The 19,351-nt window shown below is 34.4% G+C and overlaps 1 protein-coding gene across 1 annotated transcript in view; it reads right to left on the bottom strand.

Moving 5' to 3' along the window:
• LOC150099929 (bifunctional peptidase and arginyl-hydroxylase JMJD5-like) overlaps positions 1–19,351 on the bottom strand; it is a 173,714-nt gene that overhangs the window by 8,450 nt on the left and 145,913 nt on the right. Inside the window, exons 4-6 of the mRNA XM_090403303.1 lie at positions 17,008–17,162; positions 11,395–11,553; positions 393–498 (exon numbers count right to left, since the gene is read on the bottom strand). Of these exons, the coding sequence (XP_090259429.1) occupies positions 393–498; positions 11,395–11,553; positions 17,008–17,162 (420 nt within the window). The remainder of the gene's footprint in view (positions 1–392; positions 499–11,394; positions 11,554–17,007; positions 17,163–19,351) is intronic.

Genomic DNA, 19,351 nt, shown 5'->3' with positions numbered 1-19,351 from the left:
AAAATGCAATACTCGTTATCTTTCCGATATATTTCAAGTACCTAAAATAAAAATGCTACCATAATAAGTGGTAAAATGAAAAAAGATATGGAAAGACTATAATTTTTTAAGTGTTAAAAACTAATAATTAACAATTCTGAACAATACTAAGGTGGAAAACTATATTAGGTGTACTAGGTATTCAGTTGATCACTTCTGTTTGAACAAGAGCAAAAAGAACTAGCTGTTTGCCTTACTCCAACAGAAGGATGAGGAGATAAAAGATGTGTTCACCATTTAGCAAAAATAGCCTTTCTTTTCATCATTTGATGAGAACCAAACTGACATGCAGCAGTCTTACAACTCCAAGAGATAAAAAAAAGTTATGGACTGATACACCACATTCCAGTTACCTTTTTCAGGGATTCTTCAGTATTGATGCCTTCCATGTAATACAGATCAGTGAATTCTTCCTGTGTGAGATTTCCAAGTCCCTCACTCAAAGAAATCAATTCATACCTAATAAAACAAATTTAATTCTGTATATTTTTAAAATATAAAAATCACATGAATATATTAAATCTAAAACTGAAAACAAAATGCTAACACCTTCCCAATACCCTTGATTTTGACTAGGTCACCTCTCCTCTTGGTAACTCAGATTGACAATCTTGTACAAGTTTTCACTCTCTCACAGAATGCCCCCCCCCCCCACCCAACCCCTGATCACACCCAACCTTGTGTCCTTTGACACTACAAAAGGTACCAAGTGTGATGACCTCCAGAACCTCTACTCTTCCTTGCCATGCCCATGGTTTAACTATTCTTCTGTTCTTCTAACCTGCACTGAACAAGCCACAGAAATTATCATCACTGGCATCGCCATCCATCCCCCATTCTGTTCAAAATTCACATCCACTCTTCAAGCTCTGGTTCAACAGAAGAAGTGAAAGTATGAAAGCAACTTACTGGGAAAAAGGAGAAAAACTCAGCTTACTGAAGGTGCCTTGCAACAAGAACGAGAGCTTCATACTAAGCTTATGCTGAAGCAAGCAATAAATGTAAAACAACCATCAGCAAATCCAACTTCAATAGCAGAAAACTTGCCTCTTGTCCAAATTGTCCCTTGCAAAGGCCATCAGGGACAACTTCTGATCAGCTGCAATTCCAAATTCATCATCCAGATAGCACCACTGTTCCAGCATCTCACGTTCTTCTGGTTTCTGGAATCACCCATTTTCACCAAATCTTGTATAGATGACCAAGAAAAATTGCCTCCTGCCATATCAGAACCTGAACTACAAGCCTCCTGTGGTTTTTAGCAAAAATTTCATTTGATCTCTATAGCAAAGTCTCTAGATTATCTAACTCTTAGCCCACCCAAAGTACTAACAATTTCATTTGATCTCTATAGCAAAGTCTCTAGATTATCTAACTCTTAGCCCACCCAAAGTACTAACAATTTCATTTGATCTCTATAGCAAAGTCTCTAGATTATCTAACTCTTAGCCCACCCAAAGTACTAACACTGTATTACAGGTCGTAACCTTTCACACAAAAAACACTCGACTTATGCCAGATTTGACCTCCAAATTTCATGGACTGAGCATATGATTTTCAAACAAACAACAACAACAACAAAAAAAAACTATGTTAGCATTATCTGATTCAGGATAGGTAGGCCAATATGGGCATTTGATGATAGTAACTGCAGTGCTGCATGATTGTGCATATATATCACACCATAGTCATCGCAAGTCTTCTCAGAGCTTGCAGTGTTCCAATACATGCAACTGGGTTGGCCATTTTAACATTTCCTTTCATATCATCTTGTGCTTTTACTTAAAGTGTTGGCTATGTTTTCAAACAACAAGCATACTAACATTCACTTCAGTTGCAGTTTTTGTAACAGCAATGCAAAAGAACACATCTGCAGAAAACTGAATCATTTATTGTCTCTGAGTGGAAAAAAAAAAAAAATCAAAAGATTTGCATATGTTGGAGTTCCTAAAACAACTGTTTCTTCTTCTTTATCAGCCATTTTCTGTCCTTGGTCTTTCTATAGCTCTTTTTAATCTATGTGGTACCATTTGGATACCATCTTTGTCATTTTTTTTTTCAGTTGCTACTTAGATCTTTTAATGACTATCATAATGTCTTTCATCCTGGTTCGAAGTCCCAATCCAAATATTATGTATCTTCCATTTTGAAGGGAGGTACAAGCAGTGATCTCTCCACTTTCTTCTCAGTAGCTATCAGTTTATCAATCCATTTTTTTGGCCAAAGTATGTTTCATTGGAGATGTTGATGTCAGCTCTTTGCTTTATGCGGATGATGTTATACTTCTAAATAAAGCCGCTACAAGTCTGCAAGATTCTCTGACTAAATTGAATAGCTGTTGTAATAGATATGGTATGAAGGTCAGCAATAAAAAGGCAAAGACAATGAAAATAGGCAGAATCATTGAAAATGTCAACTGTGTTGTGAATGGAGAACCTGTGGAACAAGTAAAACATTTCAGCTACTTAGGCACAATTTTTACTGAAGATGGTAAACTAAATATAGAAATAGACAACAGAATCAGCAAAGCTGGTATCGTGGGAAGTCAATTGAATAAATTCATATGGAATAAGAAAGAAATTAGTCGGAACACTAAATTAGCTGTATACAAGACTGTGTTCAAACCAATTTTAACTTATGGATCTGAGAGCTGGGTCAGAAGTAAAATACTTGACCAAAGACTAGAGACCGCAGATATGAGAGTCCTGAGAAAGATTAGAGGCGTGAACAGATGGCATCAATGGCAATATCATATTAAAAATGAGGATATTAGGAAAGAACTTGACATTGTCAGCATCCAGGAATGCGTTAGCAGAGCTAATCTCAGATGGTATGGTCACTTAAATAGAATGGGAGAGGAAAGATTAGCAAAACAAATGTTCTCTGCCAGGTTGGCAGGAAAACGACCCAGAGGAAGACCAAGATATAGGTGGATTGATACGGTACAAAGTGCCTTAGATGATAGAAATATAAGATCTGATAATGTTGGAGTCTTGACAAGTAACAGACTGATTTGGAAGAAAATTGTAGATAGGAAGTTAGTAATGATGTAATTTTTTCATGTAGTACTGTCATATCCTGTACACCCCTTGAGGGTACATGGCAGGAATTTGATGATGATGATGATGAAGTATGTTTCATTTTCCACATGTCATAATTGGAAGCATGCACTCAAATATTTTTCTTTTAAGGAAGACGAAATTTAATCTAACTGCTTATAATAGTAAATAGACATTTACATCTGTACTTTTTGCAAGAAGTACCTTGAAGAGGCAGATTATAAGCTTCATTCAAGTGAATTTTTGTTGTGAGGTGCTTAAAAATTCTGATATGTGCAGATGTGTACATGTGTACAGTGGACATTCTCTTCCACTCAAAATGTTATTGATGAAATTCCAATATAAAATTCCATACAAATTGGCCCATCCTTAGAATAGTGCTCACATGTTTGGAGTCATGCACCAAAAACCTCTCTAAAAATTCATGATGCTGTTTAGAGGAAAGCAATTTGGCTCAGATGATCTCTCCCCCTAGTCTCACCTCAACCTGTATCTCATGTTTCAGCTCTGTGTCTGTTCTACAGATACTTCCATGGTCACTGCTCCAGTGAAATAGCAACCATCATTCCTCCACTTTTGGTTGGGTCTGTTAAAACAAGAGCAGCAGCTGTCAAGCATCCCTTTTCAGCACAACTGCAAACATATCAAGCCTGCTTCTCCTCTTCCTTTTTTATTCCATCTACCTCTGTCCTCTGGAACAGCCCTCCTTATGAATTATTCCAAAACAACTACAATTTGTAACTTTCAAGAAAAATATCAAACTTCTTTCTCAATCTTTCACACCCACACACCTACACGGCATTGATGTGCTTATAGGTTCTTCAATCTCTCATGTATGGGATGAATATATAAAAAAGACTTTCACTTTCTCTGTCTTTTTTAGATCCTTCTAGAAATCCTTTCATATCATCTTTTGTATCTTGATTGCATTTGTGACATCCTTAATTTCAACTTCCAAAAAGTTATTCAACTTCATTTTGAAATTTGTCTTTAATTTTCATGAAAAGTCCTCTTGTTTTACTAAATTATTTTCTGATTAAATTTTCTTGATCTGGGATTGCTGTAGGAGTTTAATTTTATTCCAAAAAGGTGAATGTTTAAGAAGTAACAGGTAAATTTGCTGTCTTCTATGGAATGTTCACACTATCAATGTCTAAGGTAAATTTTAATAATATTTTACTGAGTGGTAAGGAAGTTTCACATCAAGTTCTGATGAATAAAGGAATTTACATCAGTTACACAAACAAAAAATTAAGAATAATGTTTGAAAAAAAAAATTTTTTTTTTGCCAAAATGGAAAAGTTTTCCCTTTTCAGCAATAAGATGGTCACATTTATAGACAGCTGTAATATTAACTGGTTTAAAATTTAAGTTCAAATTGTCTCTAATCCATTGAATTGCATTTGGGGTAGCCTGGTATAGGTCCATCAATGTGCCATGAAACTCTGCAGTGGACAGTCCTGAATAATATGATTAACAGTTTGTTGATCAGCACCTGTACATCATGGTAGCACATCAGGCACGGCCTGTCCTCAGGTGGTTGATGTGCTCCGTTGCTGTCTGGGCAAGTCAAAGCCAGGGATCTCTATTGTGGGGTCTGCAATGAGGTGTCCAATTTTTATTGTTGAAGTAAGCCAGCAATTTTTCCATTCAGTTTCAGGAGAATATGTATATGATTGCTGATTTTTCCAGACTGGGTCATGGGACTTTAAGCGAATAGGTGGTAGATTTTGGAGTTCCTCATGGATGGATAAGTTGTTATTTCCCATACATTTTATCCACTCTCTGTTAGCGGCAGCTTTCCTCTTTATTTCTGGTGGTTTGATGTTAGAGAGTGTTAGTAGCCACTCAACAGGTGTAGACTTCATGCAACCTGTGATGATTCTCATGGTATCAAGTTGCACGTCGAACTTGCTGACATGATGACTCAAATACTACATAGTATTCTGCACAAGAGTACACTAGGGAATAGGCAACAGTTTTTAAAGTGTTGGCTACTGTCCTCCTCCCCCCCCCCCCCATCCTGAAACAAGCTCCCTGATGATGTTATGCCTTGTTTTTAGCTTTTGGCAGACATTTTCCAGGTGTTTCTTGAAGATTAAAAAGCGATCTAAGGTGACTCCGAGATATTTTGGGTTGTGCATCAAAGTCTCTCCTCTGAATGAGACCTTCAGCCGTTTATCAGTTTGATGATTTTCAAGTGAAATATGCAAACTTCAATCTTAGAGGGATTTGTGCAAAGATGCCATTTGGTGTAACAGTTGTACAGAACTTCAAGGTCAGAACTGAGCATAATCTCGGCCTTTTTAGGTGTTTAGTTTGAGTTGCCAACGGCAGATCATTTGTATATGCAAACTTTCAAGAAGAGGTTTGTGGCATATCACTAATATAAATTAAAGAGGAGCAGAGCTAGCACAGAGCCCTATGGTAGTCCATTTTTCAGTACTTTAAAGGGGCTATTTTTACCATTCAGTTGTACCTTGAATTTGTGCTTTGATGTCATGCGCTTTAGAATCTTAATCATCTTTGGGTCTTAATACAGTTGCAAATTTCACGATGAGTCCATTCACCCGAATTGTGTCATATGCAGTGGACAGATGTATGAATGTTACTGAGGTTTTAAGGCCTTTTTTTTGGAAAACCAGCTTCTATATGTGTAAGTAAGGGCAAGTACTTGGTTGCAGCAGCTGCGAGCATCTCTGAATCTAGCTTGTTCATTTGGTCTTCTTCTTATGGTACTATCTTCTATTGAAGGTCAGCAACCATCTTAGCAAACAAACTTCATTCTTGCATTAATATGAGCAGTTGTACACTGCTCCTTCCTGTCCATGTCTTGATGTTGTCAAACCAAGATATTCTTTTTCTTCCTATAGCTCCTTTGCCATCAGTTCTTCCTATGAAAATAGTTTGTAGAATTTAGTATTTGATGTGGCCAAAATATGATGTTTATCTTTTGGTACTATGGCATTAATCAATGAGTAAATTCAATTATAGAATAATCATTCAAAAAATTTATAGGGATACTTAGTCAAGATATTGGTCGATAGCTTGCTGCATCGGTAGGCTCTTTTCCAGGTTTTAGGATGGCTATAACTTTGCTCCTCAGGAATTCCTTTGAATTGTTCCCACTCTCTAGAATTTTACAGAAAAACTGCAAAAGCCACTTACAAGCATTACAGTAAAACCTCGATATAACAGACTAATTTGGGCAAGGGGGTGGCTGTTAAATCCGAAAGTTCATTATATAATAAAGTAGATTTTCCGAACGCATATGTTAAAAAATTGACAAATTAGCTAATTTACATGTTTTTACTTATATAGAAACTTTTATGTAATTAAAATTAAGTACTATGTCTATGAAAAGTTTAATTTCACAGAAAAGGTTTCTATATGTATTATTGCTTATAACCTCACCGTGCTTTTGAGACTCTAAAAAAACAAGTCTATGTATATCGAAATAAAAAAACAAAAATTTTTCTGAAAATAAGCTTTAATTATATTTAAATAAACAAAAACAATATTCTTAAAAACAAAACAAAATTTTATAAAAACACAAAATATTTTTCCTATTTATTCGTCTTTGGATGATGACATATCCAGACACTCGGAGTGACATGATAAGTTCCGCCACGTGACAAAAGAGCCAATTACCGATTATGTGATCATGTGCTAATCATTCAAACATGTTTTATGAGTGGTGACTCATTTATGTTGGCTAAATTACTAGTGTTTTTCCAACATATGATGGCCTATTCGCCATAATTTATTAAAAATAACAGGAAATTAATAACAAAAAATAACCTGTTATTTAATTATAAGCAAATCTTGATAAAAGCATTTTAAAATTAACAGGGTGTCAATTTTCACGTGACATATGGACTGGAAATTTTGTTCGTTAAATCCAAAGTCCGTAAAATCGAGGATTTACTATAATTTCAAGATGTTTAATGAACTCAGGGTATATACCATCCAGGCGCCTACTGCTTTGTTATTTTTCTGTGATTTAAATGCTTGAATCAGTTCGTTTTCAGCGAACAGCATTCAGAGGTGGTCAATTTATTTAAATTAAGGGAATATTACATCCCACATTGTTTCAGAGCCGAATAAGGAACTCAAAGATAAAAATCTAAGAGTTTCATGCCAAATATAGAAACTATATAAAGTTCGGCGAGTCCAAGCGTAAGCCAAATATCTGGTAGTGCAACACCAGGGCAACTCATGGTATACCTGATAGTGCAACATGGGGCAACTCATAGTAAAGGTGGAGCAAGCTCCGTTCACTGTTCTTAGTATTTACTCATAATGTAAAAACCCAGCCCCTAGGAGCTATATTACTGTTCTACATTATGAGAGAAGGTCACTACCCAGACTGGTTTCAACCTTTTTTGAGGTCTCATCAGTGAAGACCTGGATAATACCAAGTTTGCAGCGAACAGAACTTACATACTCTACTATAGGAATTGCCAAGAAGGTGTCCTAATAAATTAATATAAAGAGCCAAAGGCTTCAATTCGGCGACGTAAAATTATTTAAATTAAGGGGATATTACATCCCACATTGTTTCAGAGCAGAATAAGGATGTAATATCCCCTTAATTTAAATAATTTTACATTGCCAAATTAAAGCCTTTGGCTCTTTATATTTAGTGGTTATTTTGTTTGACACTCCTATAAACATAAATATGTTTGGTTCTAATTTCTTTAGAATAGGATGCACTAATCTTTATGTTGTTAGATGTTTGCATAGATTCTAGTTGCTATGTCTTTAGGAGTGATCTGCATGAATTTCTGCTTAGAAACTGATGCAATTCTGAGTTTTTGGAGCAAGGCGAAGCCTTGCGGCTAGAGTGGGTGAAGTCTAAATTTTTGGTTGTGATTTTCCAAGATTGCTCATTAAACATTTCTAAAATTCTTTTTCCAATTTCAGGATATGGATCTTTTTTGGTATTTTTTGAATATTTCCTCAGTTTTAGCAGACCAGTATGGGGTGTTCTGTTTCCAGAAACATCTTGGTATAGATCCGTTTGCAGGTATAAATCAGTACTCCTACAAAATGTTGGAAGTTTATTTTGCACTTGGTTAGACTATAATAAATTTAGTTTAATCCTTTATCCAAGTGTAAGCAAACAAAATTTGTGCCTGAAAATATCTTCAGGACTGAGGTAAGGTGGTAACATCCCTTGGCAATTCGAAGCAAAGGTGGACAAAGCTCTCATCACTCCTTGTCTCAGTATCTCCCATAATGCAAAGCACATCTCTTTGCAGACATGTATACTGCATGCATTAAGGGAAGGGCCACTACCCAGACCAGTTTCGACCTTTATTGAGGTCTTGTCAGTGGGAGACAGACCCAGAGTCGTGATAGTAAGGCAGAAGCAATGGAGAGGTCATATTTACCTATACGAGTTGCCAACCGGTGTACCACCTTATTATTAAATTACTCTGGATTTAGAGAAGGATGTTGGAAGTTTATTTTGCACTTGGTTCGACTATAATAAATTTAGTTTAATCCTTTATCCAAGTGTAAGAACAAAGTTTGCACCTGAAAATATCTTCAGGACTGAGGTAAGGTGGTACATCCCTTAGCAACTCGGAGCAAAGGTGGACCAAGCTCTCATCACTCCTTGTCTCAGTATCTCCCATAATGCAAAGCACATCTCCTTGCGAACATGTAAACTGCTAATGCATTAAGGGAAGGGCCACTACTCAGACAGTCCTGAAGATATTTTCAGGTGCAAACTTTGTTTGCATACACTTGGATAAAGGATTAAACTAAATTTATTATAGTCTAACCAATTTATTATAGTCCAGAATAATTTAATAATAAGGTGGTTCTCCGGTTGGCAACTCATATAGGTAAATATGACCTCTCCATTGTTTCTGCCTTAGTATCACCACTCTGGGTCTGCCTCCAACTGACGAGACCTCAATAAAGGTCAAAACCGGTCTGGGTAGTGGCCCTTCCCTTAATGCATAGCAGTATACATGTCCACAAGGAGATGTGCTTAGCATTATGGGAGATACTGAGACAAGAAGTGATGAGAGCTTGGTCCACCTTTGCTCTGAGTTGCCAAGAGATGCTCCACCTTACCTCAGTCCTGAAGATATTTTCACCAACTTACTTTTGGTGAAAATATCTTGTTTGAAAATAGTTTGCTTACATTTGGATAAAGGATTAAACAAAATTTATTATACTCCTACAAAATGTTTGTAATTTTCGACTTCAGGTTGGACTCAATGGATGTTAGATTGAATTTGTTTAGAGTACTGTTCCCAGTTAGCTTTGCAAAACTTCCATCTGGTCTTTCCACATATTGTATAATCAGGATTTGTGTTCCTATAGTGAGATCATGGAAAGTTTTCAAGTATTTTCCTATCAGTGAGTAAAGGATCAATCCTTGGTGTTGCAAGTGACAAAGCAGAGGTCAGTGTTTGAGTCTTTCTTCCATCCATCTGATTTAAAAGTTCCAGAGTTTTGCATCAAAAACCAGTGACAGCCCAAAGTTTTCAAGCCCATTCCATCAGTCTAGTACAGTTGATATCATTTCTACAATAACCCCAGAAGTAACGTTGACTGTTAAAATTTCCTATGTAGACTGCTGGATGTTGGTGAGCATGAAGAGCTGAGATAGACCAAGCTTGGTGGTTTGTAAACTGACACTATGGTTGTGCCAGCTGCCTTTGCTGTGATGATCTTGATATTATTATGATTAGAAAATATACTATTTTGGAGTTTTCCGTGTTCTCTCATACATAGCCCAGTGTTTTGTAGCCAGTGATATTAGCTCTTGTGGTAATCTCATCTTCTTTGTTGATATATAGTTTCTGGACAGAGATTACATCAATGTTATTTGTCCAGCAGATTTTTCAAAGTAGTTCACTTTTGGCTCGGGAGGCAGCCTCTATGTTAATTTGCAGGATCCATAGGGTGAATTCAGTTTCCCTTATTATTTGGTCAATTTTGGAACCTTTTCGAAAAGGTCTACTTCATTTCTTACTGTTACACTTTCCTTTTACACATTTTGTTACACATTTACACATTTGTTACACATTTTGCACTACTATTGTTACAGTTGTCATTTTATATGACAACTGTAACAATAGTAGTGCAAGCTTGTTGCCTATCTCTGTGTCTGATACACCATCGTCACTAAATTTAATCATTTTAATCTCACCAATAATGGCTGATTTTTATCTGTCATTATTAACAACAAAAAATAAAATAAAATAAAAGAGAGTTATAGACATTTTATAATTTTCTGTAAGACTGAAACACAAAGATGCAACAAGCAAAGACATCTTACAGTCCATGAAACCTGTGCATCAGTTCATTCATGGCAGCATCATGTCACTAAAACCATCATATGAGCAAATGTGGCATCACATAAACGAGCATTGGTCACATTCGAAAATCATAAAAGTGAAATGTCATACGGTACATTACTGTATGATGAGGGTCATTTCTAAATGTTAATGATATTGAGAAATGAACCTCATCTGTCATTTTAATTCTCACACGTGAATCAGGTAACATGATGGATGACTGCATGACTTTGACAACATTAGAAACTGTGCCTGTAGAACTGCACTGAGCAATGGTGAAGGCAGCTTGGGTAGAAGAAAGAAGCACGTTATCATTGCTTGTTTTCCACTACTAGCTCTTTACCTTTGTGCTAACCACAGTGTCATTAGCAAAAGGATAATGCCTTTTAAGACAAGCACAACATTTATGAATTCAGTAAAAACTTGATAAAGATCATTGAAATTATTACAAATCAGGTTTCCAGATAAGTGCAACTCAATCCAAAAATACTTTTCATTTAAAAAAACATGTATCTTTAATCATGCATATGGGAAGTACTGATAGCATGTAGTTATGTTAACTGAAACTAATTAGAAGAAATCTGATATGTAAGGACTAGTATAAAAAGTTTCATAAATAGATTATTTTTACAAATGCCATGTCTGTACTACATCTCAAATGTAAATTTCTTCTGTAATTGAATAGCACCTAGTTGGGAACCTTCTTAAATGTGATTTCCTTAAAACTTATTTTTTTAACATACCCACCCAATTGTGCATATATTATTATGCATTACTTCTCTGTGATAACTGGTAAGAATTCTCAAATTTTAGGTAATAAAATGGAAACAGAAGTACTTATTAAATCACTCACTATATATATATTTTTGACATAACAAAATAACGTTTATTTTTTGTCTTAAATAAAAAAAAATGCATTTCAACAATTTTAGATAAAATTAAATATTAAGATCCTTACCCTATATCAAACTTACTGAATTGCTTGTTCTTCAGTAGGAAATTCAAATACGCTTGCAGGATAAATGCCTTCTAAAGTCTTGCCTACACAGTCTGTACTATTAAACCACAGTAGATGATGGAACCAAAAACCAATAGCTAAGTTTCGTCCAAATGATGTCACTTGGTGAAGCCATCTATTTTGGATTAGGTGAGAAAGTAAGTCTGACGGCACATAAATAGACACTTTTTGAAGTATAAATTCAACAATTTTAGATGACATTAAATATTAAGATCCTTACCCAATATCAACAGATGATCTGTTTGTTGCTTTAAGTGATTTTTTTACTCAAGCCTCTGATATCAGAGAGAAAAATTACTTTTAATCTACTAATTAAATATATGATGGCATGTAACATTTCTTTTCTAGACTGATTCTAGAAACCACATGGATACTTTTCCTACAATGCTGATCATGAGATAGTCAGCTTAAAACCTCTGGTGTAATGAATATTTTACATTTCATTTTACTTTATACACGGTTCATTTTTAATCACCTGCTTGTTTCAAAAGAACGTGACAATATTTTGGAAGCTACCAATACAGAATAAAAAATGAAGAAACAGATCATAGAGGTTATATAAAAACAGGATATTCCAGATTTTTGAAATAATTACTTGAAAAAAATTATTAAATCATGTAACAAGTGATAGAATGGTAGAAAATATTCACAATAACATGAGCCCAGGAGGAACTCAATCAGGAGTAAATTTCAATTACTTTGGGTTAAAAAACCCATCAAAAACCTGAAATATGGAAAAGCAGATGGAACAGATAATGTTCAACCTTAAATGTTTAAATATGGAGATAACTTGCCATCATAGTTGACCAAGTCAATAGCACATCCACTCTTCAGGCCATAGATTTGAATCTCATAATAGGGATTAGATGTTCGAGAATGTGGGTTGGGAAACCCTTGGCATGCATGCCAAACGTGCCACGACAACGACCATTTCCTGGCACACAATCCAGGGCTCACCTTAAAAAATAATTAAATAAATACATATCCAACATCTTTGCTGATTATGTATTAAGTTAAAATGCACAATAAGCAAAGATGTTGGGTATGTATATATATTGCTCCACTCAATAAAATCCAATTTTATTAAGTAGAGCGATATCAAATAAAAATGCAATAAAGAAACCAACACTATCAACTGTTTTAGTAATAATAACTAATAGGAAAATGAAACATCCTATTTTCAAGCCATCTAACCATGCGATATACCGACGTATAAGTTTTGTCCCATTCAGTTGTTGCATCATTCACCAGGCAGCCAGACATGCAATGACTCTTTTACCATCATTTTACATTTTTTTTGTGTTTCGTAAAGAATTTATTGGTTTTCTAAAGTGTTTATATATGTGGATTTGGATTTAATTAAATCATAAGTCATCAAAATATGGATTGGAAATACTTATTGTCAATTAATATGTTTAATTTATTAGATATAAATGCAAAGAAAATTTGCATTACCATAAACATAACTTATTGTTAAAGCTATGCGAAATGTATTATCAATATTCAGGATTATGAAGTGTTATCTGCACGTGATTAGATGGCATGCATACCCTTCTCTTTCAATTTGCATGTGCGTAGGTAAGTTTATAATTGTACTAATTTTTGGTTTTGCTTAAACTTGGTAGGTGTATGCAGAGAGTGATTACGATGAGATTTTCTGAGTACAAATTATAATTTTTATCAGTGTCCATACATCTCTGTCCACATTTTTACATCCCATGATCTGATTTTCATTAAAGTTGGAAGCTGTATGAAGAAAGCAATTATTTTTTGTATGAGGTTGGTCTGAAAGGTTCTCGGCCTCGACCATACATGGCAACCATATTGGCAAGATTTTTTTTTTTTTTCTAAGTTGGTACATCTGTCATAAGCATCCATGTGAAATTGCAAGTCATTCTATCAAATATCTTGTTACATACAGTTGTCTGAAGCAAAAGTGTTGTCTGTATCCCTTCAAATGAATAAAATGGAGTATCACGAGGTTATAAAAATTCTTTGTAAAAGAAACTTTAATGCCAAAAGAAATTCATTCAAAGTTCAAAAAGTTTATGAGCACTCTTCTTCTTCATTTTTGATAATTAAGAAATGGGCCCTTGAGTTTAAACGTGACCATAGCAGCCTTGAAGATGATCCATGTGAAGGATGTCCAAAAAATGTAACAACACCAGAAATCATTGATCAAGTGAACGATATAGTATTGGATGACCGGTGAGTCAAAGTGCATGAAATTGCTGAGACTATACGCTGAGACAAAAGAACGTGTAGGATATATTTTGCAATGAAAAAGCACTGCGCAAGATGGGTGCCGTGCTTGCTCACAGCAGATCAAAAACACACTTGCATGAAATTCTCTAAACAGTCCTTGGAGCGTTTTAACAAGAATAAAACTGATTTTGTGCAAGACTTGGATTCACCATTACACACCAGAATCCAAACAGCAGTCAAAACAGTGGACAGAAGCTGGTTGTTCAGCACCAAAGAAGACAAAGTCGGTTCGATCAGCAGGAAAGGTCGTGGCATCAGTGTTTTGGGATGCTAAAGGCATTTTGCTCATTAATTATCTTGAAAACAGTAAAACAATAACCGGGAAATATTATTCCAATCATTTAACCAGACTAGAATCTTGATGCACAAAAAAATGATAAATTTTTGTGCATCAAAAAAATTATCATTTTAAACTGAAAAATCAATTTAATTTATCAATAATAATAAACTTGAAAATCAAATGCACTGTTTATGTGATATAGAAACTGCCTCTTACCCACTAATTAATACAAATAGCAGCACACAAAAAAAAAAAACCTCTGTTGTCTCAAAAACGTGTTTCAAAATGATCACAAGTTCAATATTCAGCAATCTGTTCTTTCCTAACAGGATTCTGGGATATCACAGGGTGAAATATTCTAAAGAACATTATGGATTAAACTGACCTTATATTTAATCTCTGGATTAAATTGCTAAGTCAGTGATTGGTCAACACAAGTCAAACATTTAGTAAGAGAAAATTTCCAGAGAAGGAGATTGGAATTTAGTAATATTGATTAGAACAATAGTTCAGGTATTCAGAAGCAAAACCATCTGTGACAAAATGAAACTAGTTTATTTAATTAAAAACACAAAAATACAACCAATTTATTAAATATATCTTTATAGAGTTCATAATTAAAAGGACTCTAATAATAATAAATTTCTACAGATGTATCTCATTTTGTTTTGGTATTATCAAAATTGTCAAGTTATTCTGAAGCATTATGAATTTTTGCTATTTTATTATTATGCCGCTAATATTTCTTCAAATGCGGCACTTTTTACAACAAAACTAGCTAAGTTATGTTGAATATATCTGTTTGTAAATATACTCAAAATCCCTTTCACCTAATAAAAATATAGAATGGTGCTGAAACTTCATCAGCATTCTATCTATTAAAATGCAATTACCCCCCCCCCCCCCTTAACGAATTATTGTCTTTATGTGCACTATTTTATTTGGAATTTCTTTACTGTCCTACGATATTTGACCCTTTTTTGCTGCAGAATTTATTTATTGTCTCTCTTCCCAAATGAAAACGAATTTCACATGTGCGAAAAAAAATAATCAACACATTTGTTTACATTGAAAATATTATGTCAAATATTTATATTTTTAAATAATATTTATTGAAATAAATATGACATTTTGCTTTCTTTCCTTGCAAAATAAAATTATATGGGTCGCACATTTCAATTTTAGGAACGATTTTTTTTTTTTTTTGTTAATAAACAACAAATGATGTTAAACTGCAATAATAAATTTAGTTTATAAACTTTCAAGATGTTAAACTGCATTACTCGAGGTTTCTGACTGAGTCTTTTTAATATCAAAAATTTATATCCAATGGTATTTTATCAGAGATTCTTCGCCTTTGTCTTTTGCTTAAAACTGTAACAGTACAATTACTTTGGAAAAATAACGAATTCAAACAAAAAAAAAAGTGCACACGTTATCTAGCAGTATTTTGTGTGTGTGTGTGGTGATAATTTTGTGAGGGGGGGGGGAGTTAGTCATTAAAGGCGAATTAATTCTGTTATGAAAATTTTGGAAATAAAATTTCATTTTGACGCATGCACCTACATATGTTTCGAAGGATAAAGTGTAGGGAAAATACTACTTCAAAACTGCCGCATAATACCGAAAATATGTACATAACAGTTGGCTTCATAACTGCTGTTTATTTCAATTTGTAGGGAATGATTGGGGGAAACCAAGAAAGTTGAAATGCAAAAACCTACAGATTACGTTTATAAAAATTATGCATTACATTATATGATTCAAGATTTACATATGATTCTCTATAAAGCAAAATTTAAAAGTGTGAACCTTCGTGCAATCTGTGAACTAACCTTCGAACTAAGATTATGAATTAAAAAGAAAACTTAATTTGAAACAGTGGAGGCAGTATTAATTTTTAGATTCGGATTTTCATGAATTTATAAAATAATTCTATTATAGACAAAAATAATTATCTTCAATCAAGTTCTGGGAGAATTTTAAAATGTATTGGTGATTAAAATAATTAGCCAAAAAATTGATAGTGACATTGATCTTCCATTGTGATACAATATGAAGTGAAGAAAGTATGAAAGGATTTCTTATTTTGCGCTGGCATTAAAAACTATAATTATATGATGAAAACAAGCAGCAAAATGAATATAACTCATAGGTATTTAGTCTGATATAACTTAGATTCCGGTTACCAAGCAAATGGCAAGCAAATGCATTTCTTGCTGTAGGCAACTGAATATAGCTACTACATATGCCAAGTAATCTAGTTAAGTGTTCTTTTCAGCATGAAGGATTATTGCCCCTTCTAATGGACATGACTGTCAAACTACACTTCTTATCCATGTTCTTTCAGCAGGTGGACAAATATTATCCAGATTTGCTGGACGTTATGTCCAGCAAAAAAATGGTATGCTTACATACATGAATTTTATGGAATACAGGAGTTCCTGTTAGTTTTATTTAGTTTTATGTGTTGCAAAATCTGGCGCCCCGAAGTCTTGGTGCCCATAGGCAATTGCCTAGATTCGCCTAATGAAGTGCACACAAATTAGTTTATTCCAGGAGCTGACATTTTTGAAATGAAAACAGCAGGTCCTTGTTTAATCAGGCAATGCCCCAACCAGAATGACATTTTTTCATGTTGTACCATGGCTGTCTTTTGATCAATGCAGAATACAATTTGCTAAATCTAAAATTGCCAACCTATTCTTGTCTGTTCAATATCCAGATAAATGCCTATTAACAGTCGAGGAGTGGACATTATGTGAGAAGCTCCACTCTGTTCTCCACCTTCCTTAAAAGCTATGTGGAGGTCTCTTTCCAGTTATCTAGCTTTGACTCTGAAGAAACTACAAAACTAAAAAATAAAACATTAGGAATTGACTGCTATTTCCGACAAAAAATGCACAGATTTCTTATAATAAAATAAATAGTCTAAAACTTTACACAACATACAATGACCATAATACTTATAATTAAAAGAAATGTTAATTCACAGTTATGAAAGTTTTTGATAAAGATACTTACTTACATGGAATAAAAAGGCAGTCACCTTTTTTTATGGTGACATTGTACCATGGTATATCTTTTAAAGTAGGAAATTTATCCATATCCACCTGATCCACATCAACTGAACTATATCCACCAGCATCATTGTCAATAAGCATGTTATCCACTAGTGTCTAATGAGTATATTACAATAATTAATAAGTTAAAAAGTTTTACACTTCTTAAGAAATTATCTTATTATAGAAAATTACTGCAATATTAATAATCAGTACCTTTAACAGACTGCTGATCATATTTATAAACTGTTTTACTGAAGCAAAAAAATTACACATTTTAAAATTATTCATGATAATGCTTCACAGTACAAATGACACCAAGAGAGGAAATAAACACATTTAATAAACTTAGTAATATTTTGCTGGTTTTCTACCCAGCATCGTCACAGTACAATTATAGCTAAGGCACACAGCACTGAACTAAGTAAACTTTTTAAATTTTAAGTGAAAACAGAAAAAATGTCCTTCAGTGGTGCTCTCTATGGGGAGGATAACAATGAAGTTAATTTTGAGAAGTCAAGGCTATCAGGTCTCAAAATGACTCTCTCAGATCTTTGGTAAATTAATGCAACCATACTTGTTGAGGATAGGAAAGTACTTTATAGATAATGCTGATTCTAAAAAGTCTCTCAAACCTATAATGATTTCTATGTAATACAGATATTTTCCATCTAATCCAATGTGAAGGAGTATCCAGAGTGTGGTCTGCCAATCCTAACTTGCTGTACAGATGATCAAGGATGTAATTTTTATATTTTTCAAGGCAGATGTTAACTGAACTGCCAGTTTGTCCAATGTAGAACAAACTGTAGGCACAGGGAAACAAAGAGGAGCATTGAGTTTGTGAATTTTGGGATAATAAGGTTGTTCAGCATGTTCAAGAGGATGCAGTTGACCTTTAGGAGAATGGAGATCATATTTACAGAGAACTTTGGCTATTTTTTCTGATGTACCCTTAACATATGGGATGGGAATAATTTTGCTATGATTCTGTGTGTTGGACATATAGGAGGGATGAGATGGGAGGAGTGCATGACATATTTTATCTTCTGTGGGCTGTAACCATTTGCTAAAAAGGTGTTGTCAAGGCCCATGAGATCAGTTTTAAGGGCTGTGTCATTTGAACAAACAGCCCTGGCTCAGTGACTAAATGTTTTGAGGAAGCCATGCTGTTGGGAACAGTGGTGGTGGTGTGACTGTTTATGTAAATGCCTTCCTGTATGAGGTTTTCTGTAAATCGACAAGGATAATGAGCCATTAAGAAGTTCAAGTCACTAGAATATCTAGAAAGGAGAGACCGTTTGTTACTTTTGTTTTCTATAGGAAGTTTATTTTACGATGCTGGCTGTTAAGATGCATGAAAAATGTATCCCATGTGTCTGGACCATGAGGCCAAATAGCAAACACATCAACATAGCACATCCAAACCACTGGTTTAAGTGTGGTTGTGTTGAGTTCTTGGTTTTCAAAATTTCCATATACAAGCTAACTAGAAGGGGGGAGGGACCATTGCAATCACATCCAGCTGTTTGTATATTTTTCCTTTCCATAAGAAATAACTTGTATATATGGTGAATTTGCATAATTCAATTACATTGGGAAGGGATGGCTTAATGAGGTCAAGGGTCTCTGTCAAAGGTACATTAGTGAATACTGAAGTAATATCAAAACTGACCATGATGTCAGAATCTATCAAGGTTAAATTTTTTTATTAATGTTTCAGCATAGTGTTTTTAACAGATAGGGAGAGATACCTGTAAGGTGGGAAAGTGATTTGGATAAATGTTTGGCCAGTTTGTAGGTGGGGCTGTATGCTGTTGATTATTGTACGAAAGGGAGAGGGAGATTCAGTTCTGTGAATTTTAGGAACCACATATATCTAGGATGGCTTGACATAAGGTTCAAACTGTGTAAAAAAAGTGTATATATTATTAAAAAAAAATTACACCTTGGCTTAAAGAAATTACCAACCTACCTTATCATGTCAAACCACCTGGATATACAGGTTCCCTAAAATTCACAAATTTAATACTCCTATTCGTTCAATAGTAAACAACATACATAGCCCCCACCTACAAAGTGACCAAATGTTTATCCAAATCACTTTCCCCCTTACAGGCAACTCTCTCATCTATTAAAAACTGTCTGTACTTTAAAACATTAATAATAATAAAAAAAACCCATCTAACCTTCACAGATTCCGATGCCACGATTGGTTTTGATATTACTTACAAAGGTACATTCACTAATGTACCTTTGACATAGACTCTTGAGCTCATTTAGCCATACCTTCCTCAGTGACATAA

Source organism: Typopeltis vanoorti, chromosome 13 (assembly GCF_054136105.1).
Source record: "Typopeltis vanoorti isolate ZY-2024b chromosome 13, IOZ_Tvanoo_1.0, whole genome shotgun sequence".
In the NCBI taxonomy this organism is placed as follows: domain Eukaryota; kingdom Metazoa; phylum Arthropoda; class Arachnida; order Uropygi; family Thelyphonidae; genus Typopeltis; species Typopeltis vanoorti.
This window is presented reverse-complemented; position numbering and strand designations above follow the sequence as displayed.